Source organism: Chinchilla lanigera, unplaced genomic scaffold (assembly GCF_000276665.1).
Source record: "Chinchilla lanigera isolate Chin_1 unplaced genomic scaffold, ChiLan1.0 scaffold00014, whole genome shotgun sequence".
In the NCBI taxonomy this organism is placed as follows: domain Eukaryota; kingdom Metazoa; phylum Chordata; class Mammalia; order Rodentia; family Chinchillidae; genus Chinchilla; species Chinchilla lanigera.
The window spans coordinates 13673700-13686151 of NW_004955415.1; the positions used below are offsets into that span (position 1 = coordinate 13673700).

At 53.7% G+C, this 12452-nt stretch overlaps 1 protein-coding gene across 5 annotated transcripts in view; it reads left to right on the plus strand.

Moving 5' to 3' along the window:
* The window catches only part of Ebf4 (early B-cell factor 4), a 60645-nt gene continuing 48193 nt past the window's right edge, over positions 1 to 12452 (plus strand). For all 5 annotated transcript variants that reach the window (XR_001233261.1, XR_001233262.1, XM_013512386.1 and 2 more), the window contains exons 1-4: positions 1 to 137; positions 10657 to 10813; positions 11087 to 11150; positions 11302 to 11357. Coding sequence is in view for 3 of the 5 variants with exons in the window: in XM_013512386.1 (XP_013367840.1) it covers positions 1 to 137; positions 10657 to 10813; positions 11087 to 11150; positions 11302 to 11357 (414 nt within the window). In the remaining 2 variants the exon portion in view is untranslated. The remainder of the gene's footprint in view (positions 138 to 10656; positions 10814 to 11086; positions 11151 to 11301; positions 11358 to 12452) is intronic.

The following is a 12452-nucleotide window of genomic DNA, read 5'->3' on the forward strand; positions in this document are numbered from 1 at the left end:
ATGTTCCCCGCGCAGGACGCCCTGCCCCGCGGCGGGCTGAGCCTCAAGGAGGAGCCGCTGCTGCCCGCTGGCCTGGGCTCCGTGCGCTCCTGGATGCAGGGCGCGGGCATCCTGGACTCCGGCACCGCGGCGCAGAGGTGAGCTCGACGGGCCGCGCTCCGCCTGCTCCGGGGCCGGGCGAGGGTGGAGGGAGCCCCGACTCCGGGCGGACGGCCGGAGAGCTTCCCGCCCGCCCCGCCGCCCGATCCCGCGCTGCCTCCTAGACTGCGGGGCGGCCGGGCGGGGCTTCCGCCCAACTCCGCTGTCCCGGCGCTGAGTCCTGACGGCCGCTCGCGGGTCCCCGCCGCCTGCAGCCCGAGCCATCACGCCCAGCCACAGCCGTCCAGGAATGTCCAAGTCGCTTTGACTCTGCCTGTCAAATTCCTTGGCGCCGCCAAGAAAACCCAGAAACCCTGCCCCTTCCTCTTTCCCACGCCTCTCAGAGTTGGAAGACGGGGGCCGCGCAGGGCCAAAGAGGCTGCGGGGCAAAGAGTGGCGAAGGGATGAGGTGGGCAGTTGTCCTGGCGGGATGACTAGGGCTGCAGATAGGGGCGGAGCCCTGCCTCTCGGGCAGGTGGTTTGTTTTGTTTTGTTTTGTTTTGTTTTGTTTTGTTTTGTTTTGTTTCCGGTTGGTCTAGTGAGAGGCTGGGAGCCCTTGGGAACCCAAAACCCACGCTTATTTCCTCTGAGTCTTCTGAAGACCTCTGGCTAGGGGACCTACTTGTGTATGTGCTGGAGGGGTGGACTCCGAGATTTGGGATGGGAACTTTGAAGGTTTATTGACCTGTCCCTTACACTACCTGAGATCCTGGCTCTTTGTAAGGCCAGCCGAGTTTGAGAAGAGGGTTGGCCATGCTAGAGGGAGTTCACAGTTGCTAACATTAGGGAGGGCCGCGGCAATCAGCTGGGACAGGTGGGCACTGGCTTCTTAGAAGTCTGAGCAGCTGCTGTCCAGCAGCCTGAAGGAAGTCAGACAGGGAGTTGCTGGGGCAGACCAGGCCTGCGCACTGGCCCACCTTCACACTCCGAGTCAGGTGCAGGGGACACCACTTACTGCGCCCTGACCTCAGCAAGTAACAGACACACTTGGGCTTTCAGGGGCTTACTGAAGCCGTGTTTCTTTATGCCTGTTCTTTCACGGCCATCAGGAGGGACCTCTTGGGGCTCCATCACGGGCTAGTCTGTTCAGTATGAGAAAAGATCTTTCAGATTAATTCTCAGAAGTTTTATAGGTTATATAACTATATTATAGAAAAATTGGAATATAAAAAATCAAATGCCACCTGTCTGCACAACGACTGTCAGTATTTTAGTGTATTTCCTTTTCATGTTCCTTCCCAGTTACTTTTTTCCTGTGCTGTGCTCACAGCTTTATCTTGCCTGTTTTCCTGTGGGTGCTGGCTTTTTCTTTAACTTGAGATGGTCAGTGTCTCCACCTGAGCCCATCCTTAGCCTGGCCTTGGGCTATGTGTGGAGAGCTTCCTGCAGGCATGGGGGGAGAGCTGCAGTGACCCCTGCCTTTGAAGGTCCCCATTTCTGACCCTCCTCTTGTGCCTGCCCAGAGCTGACAGGCTGGCTAAAGAAGAAGCAGATGTGCAGGAGCCTGTGTGGGGTGCAGGAAGTGTGGGGATGAGGCTCTAGGGACCCCTTCCCCCAGCTACCTACCCCAGGGGGTGGTTCTTCAGTGGGGTGGAACTGTCAAGATGTCCAGTGTGAGTGTCCATGACCCTATCACTGGGACTCAGGGCTTCCAGTATTTGAATGGGAGTATTTCAATCCTAGGCTGCTTCTTCCCAGGCCCAGAGAGTTTTCTGACTCGGGACCCCAACTGGGAGTCCCATGTGTTTGGTTGATTCTCCTCTCCACTTCCCAAGGGAAAGGCTAATTCTTGCTCTTCACCTTTCACCGCCTTGCCTGCTGTTGCCACCTTCTGCGTCTTCCTCAGTAAGTCCACTGCTCAGGTTCCCTGACCCCCGCCTCCCTCCTCACCTCTGCCTGGCTTCACCCCCCACCCAAGGCTGCTTGGGAGTGGAGAGTTGTCTGATTTTCAAGGCTTGTGGATGTCTCTTCTATGTTCTAGGCCCAATCTCAGCATTCACAGCCACTTTTATTTATTTTTATTTTTATGGTAGTACTTAGGATTGAATTCAGGGATTTTATACTGAACTACATCCCAAGCCCTTTTTAAATTTTGAGACAAGGTCTTGCTAAGTTGCCCAGGCTGGTCTCAAACCTGCTATCCTCCTGCCGCAGCCTCCCGGAGTGCAGAGATTATACAGCCACCACTTTTAGCAGTGAAACCCTCTTGCCCTTGACCCCTTTCTTCCCTGGCTTGAGGGATAGCTGTGCCCTGCCTCCGCCTCTTGGTCCAGTGCTCCAGCTTCACCCTCTCATCACTCCCCCAAGCCATCTTCCATGCACCATAAACCAAAGCAACATTTCCAAGTACTTTTCTCTGATCGTGTCTCTTCCCTGATTAAAAATAAAGGGACCCACTGCACCACAGCTCCTGCTCCATCTGGGCCCTCGCCCCGTGCCTGGAGGAATGATTCTCAGTGCTGCCTAAGCATGCTTACCATAGGCCAGGGTCTGCTGTCTTCTGCCTGTCCCTACTTTCTCCTGGATAGTCAGCATTCAGGGCTCATCACAGCCTGACCCCAACCTTCCTTCCCAGCTTCCGTATGATGCTTGGCATACAATGTTGGGAATGAGAGAACTGCCAGTAAGTCCTGGCTCATCTTAAAACTTGCTGAGTAGGGCCAGGCATGGTGGCACACACCTGAAATCTCAGCGCTCGGGAGGCGGAGGCAGGAGGATCACTGTGAATTTGAGGCCAGCCTGGGCTACAAAGTGAGCTCAAGGCCAGCCTGAACTGCATAGGGAAACCCTGCCTCAAAAAGGCAAAAAAAAAAAAAAAAAAAAAAACCCTGTGGCGTAAAGTCTCCACAACCTTCAAGACCCCCATCCCAGCACCCGCCCTGTCTGTGCCCTCCCTCCCTGCCCCAGCGGGACAGTTTAGTGCTACCTAAGGATGGTAACCCTAAGCCACAGTCTGCTGTCTTCTGTCCCCATCTTCCTGATCCAGCCAGCTATTGATTTCCTCTAGGACAAAGGTGGTGGCCCATTCATCCTTGTGTCCGTGGCACCGAGGACTGACTCTCACAGTCTATCAAGGGACAGTGAGTACCTGCTGAGGACAACAAAGTGCATTTAGAAGGCTCCCCTCTTCGCCCTAGTGAGCTCTGGGAACCAGGTCCTTCCTGGAGCAGCTCCCCATCCCGTTGTACACGTTAGCCTTTACAGAACTGCCAAGGTTTTATAGAAGGCAGCTGAGGAGGGGACAGCCCAGGAGGCTTACTAAGATTAGTGAGGGAGGCTCAGCCAACAGGAATCAAAGTTCTGAGCAAGTGAAGTAGGAAGAGAAGAGGGGCTTGGTGCCCATCAGCTGGAGGACTGCCAGACCAGGGAGGTCTGCACAAGGACCCTGCCATTGCTGTGGCTGCTTCTACCCTGAACCATAGGACTTTCTCTCTGAGACCCACATGCCCAGCCCCAGCCCGCCTCCCCCTGGCTGCCTTGCAGACCAAGTCCTCCTGTACTAGCAGGAGTGGCTCTCTCCTGATTTATTTGCCTGGCTAAGGAGACCTCTGGAGGACACCGGCCAGCCCTCCTTCTAGACCCTTGGAGGACCCAGGCCAGCCCTCTCCCATGAGCTGGTCCCAGCATACAACCAGGGCCCAGCAGAGGGAAGCCAGCTGGGGCTGCCTTTCCTGTAAGCAGCTGTAGGCCAGCCTCCCTGCTAGGAAATGCTTTTGTTCACTTTAATAATTAATAGCCGCTCCCCAGCCTGGGACCTGGCAGGCAGGCAGGCCTGCGGGTGGGTGGCAAGAGAGTGGGCAGAGGAGAAGAGAGCAGGAAAGCAGACTAGTGAGACCTCCTTTACCCTTCCTGCTCCACCTCCTTCAGGGTCTGGGGTCACTGAGCCGATTGCCACAGGGCAGGTGAGCAGAGCAGCTGCCAGGGCCGTGAGAAGCGGGGATCCGAGCCTCTAGAGCCCCGAACCTCCTCTCTAGCTAGACCATCTTCGCACAGGTTCTGGCAGCTGCTTCTAGCCGCGGGGCCCTCCCTCTGCCTGCATTGTTGAGGTGGGTGTGCCCCAGCTAGCCTCTGCTTTTATCTTCTCTGGTCTGAAGCTTGGCCAGGCTCTGGGAATATCAGGGGCTGGGCAGGACTAAGCCACAGATCTTGGTTGGGAGCAGGAATGTCAGGCCCAGTTTGATGATCAGCAGCAGCCCCCAGGGGCCCAGATAACGCCTTCAGGGAAAGTGGGCACCAGTGTGATGCTTGGAGAAAGGGAGGAGATAGAGAAAAAGAGCCGGGGTCTGATGAAGGAACCACGCCAGGACAGGGAAGAGAACTGGATTTCACAGACAGGCTTTAGGGGAATCTGAGGCCAGAGATGAGATGCAGGCGACATAAACGTTTTGCTCTTGCTACCTTGTGCCAGCCGAGAACAGTCAACAAAGCCTCTTTCTACAGCTTATGACCTTAGGGCTCTCACCATTTCCTCAGCTTCCCATACATGAAGGTGGATCTGGTTCAGACCAAAGCAATGCTGAGAACCTTGGGTTGTCAAGGTGGGTAAGACTTAAGAGCTGGTGAGGAGAAGGAAAGGGAGATGGCTTCGGGTACCTCTGAGGGGAGGCCAGGGCTCCAGCCTCGGTCCCTTGCCCCCTGGGGGTTTGGTATGAGTGGTGGTTAAACTGGTCATAGCGATCATAAGCATGGGGTCAAGGATGTAAAGTGCCACAAGTGGCCTGTGAGTATAGAACAGAGGCTGCAGGGAGGCTCTGTACCAGAGAGCCATGGCAGGTTTGTGGCTGCCAGGAGAGGAGCCCTGGATACCCGCTTAGCCTTGCAAGTGAACATCTCCAGGGACCTGCTGGGGGGGGGGTCCCAGCAACCGCAGGCAGTACCCTGCAGCCCCCACTGTGTGCCCACATGTATCTCTGTATACCCTGGAGCACAGAGGACCTGCTGGCCTGGCTATGAAGATCAGGTTGTTCTTAGTGTCCACTGAACACCACTGGACTCCCACCACCGCGCTCAGGAACCCTGCAAGCCCTGGAAGCTTGCTAGAAGGCGGGTTTCTCTGGCCAAAAAGTATCTGCAAATGAAATCTGTGCCGGTGTCACAGCCTCCTTTAACTTGGTCCACCTAGGAGGGATGGATGGAAAGCGGGTGAGTGGGACACAGTGGAAATGGGAAAGTGAGCGCTTTCTCCTCCCGAGTCAGGGTTCTCTAGGACAGGAGAAATGCCCCAGCACCTCAGCACCCTCCAGAGCTGAGAGGAAGGTGTTTTGAACATTGTGTTTGAAACAGTCTTTTAAGAAAGTGAGGAAATGTGTAATTCATTTTGGAGTCTTGCAAAAGTGGTTAATGCTACTGTTTTTGTCATTCAGCTACATTTATCTAAAAAAGGTGCTTTTGTGGCGTGCTTTGTTCCCTAATGATGCTAAGTGAATGAAATGTCTCTGAATTATGGGCTTCTGCAATACCCGTGCTAAGTGGGCAGGGCTTGCATTTATCATAAACCAGGATCTGCCAAGCTGCACGCAAGGCGCTTGGGGCTCTAGCTTTGCTGGCTTCCTTCATATCCCCCGCCTCCGGATGGCGGGTAGCTGGTACCCACCCTTTGCTCCTCAGGACCCTTGATAAAGAGTCTGCTTCTCCTGCCAGCATCTGCTGCCCTTTGTTTGAGGACCTGCTTAAGAGTCCAGAGCCTGCTCTGCGCACTTGTACAGCAGGGCAAAAGTGCCAGAGAATAACAATTCTAGAAGCCATCAGTGGCTAACTGGAGTTGCTGGGCAAACACCCCAGCTCCCTCACCATGTCTCACTGAGGTGGCTTGTTGTTGAAAATGCCCCTTTATTTTTTTATTTTTTGTCTTTTTTGAGACAGGATCTCCCTATGCAGTTCAGGCTGGCCTTGAGCTCACTTTGTAGCTCAGGCTGGTCTTGAACTCGCAATGATCCTCCTGCCTCAGCCTCCTGAGTGCTGGGATTACAGGCATATGCCAACATGCCCAGCTGAAAATGCCCCTTGATAGGCTGTCTTCTCATTCTCTGTTCCTCTCCCTCTCCATCTCCATCTCCTTCCCTCTCTCTCTCTCTCCCTTCTTCCCTCCCTCCCTCCCCAGAGGTTCCTGGAATCACTGTCCAAATGAACTGTTGGTATTTGACTTTGTGTCTCAGGGTCTGCTTGCTTTTTTTTTTTTTTTTTTTTTGGTACCAAGAATTCAACTCAGGACCTTGTGCTTGCCAGGCAGGTGCTTGTGCTGCTAACCTATATCCCCAGCCCTCAGGGTCTGCTTCTAAAGGGAACCCAAATGAAATACTTGCTCTGCAGGCTTCAAGGGCTCTTTTTCTCTTCCCTGCACCCACCCACCCTTCCTGCCTGCCTGCCTTCTTCCTCTTTCTTTTTCTTTTTTTTAGACAGGGTTTCACTATGTAGCTCAGGCTGACCTCAAATTCACAATCCTCCTGTCTCTGCTTCTCAAGTGCTGGGATTAGAGATGTGTGCTGTCACACTTGGCTTTCTTTTAGACATCTGGAAGTTTCTCCATATGTCTCAATGGCTGTCTTGGACAGCTCCACTTTGAAGATCACAGAACCAGAGACATTGACCTTTATGTTCCTCTGTCTCTAAACTGGTCTGAAAGCAGACAGTGCCTCACCTTTCACCTGTGTCCTACACACCGGTACCCAGGACGCATAGATCAGGGCCTCTGACCTCTGCATGCCTCTTGAGTTGTCTGTGCCTACCTCTGTTTCTTTCTTTCTTTCTGTTCTTTCATCTTGGTTTGTTTTCTCACCCTAAGAGCATCAGCTTCTCCCTAGGGAAGAAAAGCAAAGCTCTCTCCTTCCTCCTACCCACCCCTGTCCCTTTGGGGCCTTCAACAGGTGTTGATCCATCACCTGCAGCAGGGGGCGGAGGGGCCTTGGGAGCAAGCAGGGAAGGAAGGCACAGTCCAGCCTGCTTGTTTTCTCTTGCTTCCTGTTCCACCCTTGAGGCTGTGCCTGGTGTCAGTCTGTCTCTTATAGGACACACTAGACTCTCCTTAGAGCAAAACACTTTCTCCTTTTACCTTAATCTCCTCTCAAGCCCTACAGGGGCCTGGACAGGGTCAATAGAAGACCGACGGACCTTCCCAGGCAAAGGGCAGCCTGTGTGGCCAGAGGAGTCTTGCCCCTTCTATAGTCAGCATGGGCTGAAGCAGGAGAGGCAGTCATTAGTTCAGCTCCGTGGTCATCGCTGATAGTGTTCCTGTCCTGGAGACATAACCTAGTCAGTGCTGTCCCCTGGATTCCTGTGAGGCTGGGCAGGTGATTGTGCCTCTGACCTCTGGGGGGAAGGGTGCCGGGGAAGGAGAGCTGTGGGGAAGGGTACAAGCATGTGACGTGGCACAGCGCCTCCATGATCCAGCCAGCAGCAGGAGACACTGGTTCACAGGCTCCAAAGGAACCTACTGTGCTCTCCTCCCATGGTCCCTGTGCTCTGTCCCCAGAAACCTCTCCTATGGAAAGGACGGACCCAGTGAAGGGAGTTTGCTTTGAGGCTTAGGCCAGACTTCCCAGGTCTGATCCTCAAGAGCCCAGCAGGAGATGGGGGCAGCCAGGACCCAGGACTGACTGATATTTGCCAAGGGGGGTGGGTGGAAGGAAGGGGAAGTTCAGGCTAGCAAAGTTGACTGGCTGTACCGGTGTGGCATTTGGACCGGGCACGCAAAGGCATCTGCATAGAAAGTACATTTTGTATTGTCCAGGGGCTTCTGTTGTTCCTTAGCATCCAGCCCTTCTCTGCCAAGGCCTTTTTTCTCTGTATTCACCTTCTCCAAGGTCTGAGAGCCTTCTAGGCTCAAAATCATAGAATAAAAGGTAGCAGTGGCCTGGGGTTGCACCATAAGACCACCGCCTTGGGCTTCTTTCTCCCTAGGTGGTCCTAGAGCCTCTTCCTGGTGGAGTTCAAGCCAAGCTGGCTCTGGGAGCTGGGAGCTCAGGGTTGGTGCCTCATTAGCATATTCATCAACAGCAATCAGGGACCTGCTGAGATCGAAAGCCCTCTCAGGGCTTCCCTGCTCTCAGCAGGTTAGGGAAGCAGGTGGAGGGGCTGGTCAAGGCCTCCACTGGGAAGAATGGCAGCTAAGGGGGAGGAAATGGGGAGGAAAGAAGGGAGGGGGATGCCTCTAGAAAAAGGAACTTGGGTAGGGAAGAATGTTGGTGGCCCTGCCCCCTCACCTTGCTCGGGGACAGAAGACCCTTCATTGTATGTGGCCCCTGTGGCTCCCAAGCAGGCTTTCAAGAGGTGGAATGGTTTTCATTTTATTGTTTATTGTAGTCTGTATGAGTAGCAGTTTAGCAAGCCCTTCATACCCATGACATTCCAGATACCATGACTTAGTGTGAAGCCAAGGAGCAGAGTAGGTAGATTGTGAATTACATGGAGAAAAACCCTAAGAAGTGGACTTGGCAGCCATTGTCACAGGTGCCCCTGATGAGCATGGGGGTGGACAGTTCCACCGTCCTCAGCCTCTCTCCTCTCCTCATTGCTGCAGCGGCCTCTCATTGTCCTCTGCACCCGCTCACCTGCGGCCTCTTCCTAAGCTCTGCCCTGCTTCAGAGCCGTCCAGTGGCCTTCAGTGGTGTTTCCCAAATACATTCCTCAACAGAAATGTTCATACTGGAGGAAGGAGGTGCATTCATTGTCTGTTCCTGCATAAAGTAATTACCCCCAGACACAGGAGCTTAAAAACAACCAACACCGATTTGTTTCACACAGTTGCTGAGAGGCAGGAATCAGGGGGCTGCACATGGGGTGGTTCTGACCCAAGTTCTGTCCGGAGGCTGCAGGGGATGCAGTCGTCAGCAGTCTTAGTCAAGCCTGGAGGATCTGCTGGCAAGTTAATGCTGGTTGTTGAGCAGAGGTTCTGTTCTTTTGCATGGCCTCACCCTAGGGCAGCTCGATACCCTCCTAAGGTGGCATATGGCTCTCCCTGAATGATGATCCAAGAGAAAGAACAAGGCAGAAGCTACAGTGCTTTTATGATCCAGCCTTGGAATTTATACGCTGTCATTTCTAACATTTCCTATTGGCCACACAGACCAATCCTGATCCACTATGAAAGGGGACTCCCCAAGGGCATGAGTCCGAGGAGGTGGGGATCCTTGGGAACCATCCTGGAGCCTAGCTACTTAACACATGGGGAGCAGCATCCTGAACTCAAGCTGGTCCATTCCTAGACAGTGCTTCAAGGCCCCCAAAGACTCCCCTGAGTGCTACAAAGCCACATCTCCCAGCAGTTATGGCCACAGCACCCTTTCCAAAGGGGAGGATTGAAAGCCATGAGCCAGCGAAAGGACAGGCTTTGGAGACCCTGACCCAGAGAAAGTTTAAAAGTTTACCATGGGGTTTGTGTCCTTGTATGAACTGACAGGAAATTCCCAAACTTCACTTTTTTTTTTTTTGAAAAGGATCTTGTGCTCCCCAGGCTGGTCTCCAACTGGTGAGCTCAAGTGATCCTCCTGCCTCAGCCTCCCAAGTACTTATGACTACTGGCACACTACTGCACCTGGTTCTCACTTCACTTTTTGAAACCTATGGCTGCATATTCTTAGGCTATATGTTCTACCCTTTGCCTCCTCCACCAGTTGAGTTCCTATAGATTCCTCAAAGACCAGGGGAAAACCCATCATCTCCAGGAAATCTTATCCTCATCTCCCACAAAAAAAGAATTAATTTTGTCTTCCTTTGCTCCTGTAGTTTTTTACGTAGTGACATCTTTTGATCCTGTTTTGTCCAGTGTCCCAGCTCTCTCTCAATATTCCTCTCTCTTCCATCATTTAATTCGAGCCCCACCTGTTGCCCATGTCCAGAGTTGGGTACACCCTTGAAGCTCAAGAAACACCTGGCAAAGGGAGCCTTGGCTCTTCTCCTCCCCCTGCTCTCCTTGGCCTTGCCTCTGGGAATGGTTCTGAGGAGGCAGCTCCCTCTATACCTGAGGAGGGGATTCTTGTCTTGCCCACCTTCAGCCGCAGCCCAGCATCCAGGCTAGGCACACTTGCGGCCTGGACCCAACCCCATGTCACTGGTAGTCTGGTGAATATCATTTCCCAGGCAGTGCCACAGGCTCATGCTGTCCTCAGCCACAGACTAAAGTTCAATGGGAATTTTATTCCTGGGCCTCCCTGGTCCCCTTCCATACCCTAAGAGGCAATCCCAGAAGCCTCCGATCAGTAAGATGGACTGGTTTATACATTTGATTTTGAAGATCAGCCTTGCAAAATGTGGGTGGGAGCCTGACAGGCTGGCTCCATGTAGACCTGCTGTGCCCTGTGTTCCCAGGGAGTGAGTTGGGATGGCCTTGGTGCTGCTGCTCCTCTTCCTGGAACCAAGAGGCCAGGTGGGTGGTCTCTAGAACCCATCCACCTCCATTTCTTGCCCAAACTCTTGACATGTTGGAGCCAAGTCCTGACCAGCCCACCTACCTGCCCAGAGGCTCTGGGGTCTTCCTCACCCAAAGGTCTCTCTGGTGGTTTTCCAGCTCTTTTCCTTCCACAGTGGCGTGGGCCTGGCTCGAGCACATTTTGAGAAGCAGCCCCCCTCCAACCTCAGGAAATCCAACTTCTTCCACTTCGTACTGGCCATGTATGACCGGCAGGGGCAGCCTGTGGAGGTTGAGCGCACAGCGTTCATCGACTTCGTGGAAAAGGACCGAGTGAGAGGCTCGTGGGCTTGCTTGGGGCTGGTGCTGGGAGAGTGGGAGGGCTTCAGGGACACTCGCTTGGGTGCATGCATGGGTGCATGCATGCGCGCGCGCTCATGAACACACACACACACACACACACACACACACATACATATACTGAGGGGCACATGAGTGAGTGGATGGGTTGTAGAGGAGTGAACACAGGTGTGTGAAAGGCTGAAGGGAGGGAAAGAGGCTGGAGGGTCCCCAGCACCTGAGTATCCTCCTGTCTTGTCCCTACAGGAACCTGGGGCAGAGAAGACAAACAATGGAATCCATTACCGCCTCCGGCTGGTATATAACAATGGTAAGCTAAAGCCATGCCCCTCTGGGCCTTACCACAGCGCAGCACTACACATACTGCCCCCTCATGGGGCTAGGGAGGGTTTTCCATGGGCAGACAGTAGAGGTCCCTGGTGTTCCCCTGACAGAAAGTGTTGTCCACCTTCCCAACCTAGGGCTTCGGACAGAGCAGGACCTCTACGTACGTCTCATCGACTCCATGTCCAAGCAGGTGAGCCAGCCCACACACCTGTGTCCACTCCTCCACAACCCAGGGGGTGCTCAGGCTTGTCCTGCCTTCTTCTTGAACCTATCTCTCCTTGGTCTGAAGGAACAGCCTAATCTCTGTCCTTGTCTCCTTGGTGCCCCCAAACCTATGGGTCTAGCTCCCCTAAGCCCCACCCCCACCTACAACAGGAGGATTGGGCTTTTGCTTTTCAGTCTTGAAAAGTCAGTACTGGGCATGGTGGTGGACACCTGTAATCCCAGCGCTTTGGAGGCTGAGGCAGCAGGATTGCTGTGAGTTTGAGGCCAGCCTGGGCCACATAGCAAGTTCAAGGCCACCCTGAACTAAATAATAAAGCCCTATCTCAAAAAGGCCAGAAAAAAAAAAAAAAAGAAAGAAAGAAAGAAGAAAAGTCAGTATTTGTACAGGCCCTGGCTTAGGTCATGTTGCTCAGCCTGAGATGGGAATCCAAGTGTGTGTAGTTAGTTAATGGGGAGATAGGAGGCTCGCAGGAGACAGGCGCTGGACAGGAAGGTGTTTGGCATGCAGGCGGTCTCAGGCCCTGTAGCCTCTGCCCAATCCACAGAGTGCTGAAGAAGGAATGGCACTGGATCCTCCAACTCACCTGGAGCAATGAGGCTAAGATTCTGCACCTTGCACCTGTCATTCATTGGCGAGGGGCTGCTCCCCTTGAGAGTAGAGGAGAGGGGCTCCCTTCAGCCGGGGCAATTCTCTAAAGAAAGCCCGCCCAGCCCTAATGTGGCTGGTTCAGTAAAGGGATCTGGGTGCAGCCCTGGAGCTTCCGCTGCACCACTCGGCACCTTGCTGATGTAACAGTCACCGGAAGGAGGCTCAGGGCCAGCATAAGATCCTGGGGAAACTGAAACCAGGATAAGCTTCAGTGGATTCTGCAAGGCAGGGCCCAAGTCTCAGGGCTTTGCTTGCTGGCCAAGAGGCACTTGACCGGAGAACAAGGTAGACGCTTTTTCCTACACTGGTTGGGGCTTCTATCAGCCTCCACCTGATCGCAAGACAGAAGAAATGCTTGGCCGGGCGTGGTGGCGCACGCCTGTAATCCCAGTACTCGGGAGGCTGAGGCAG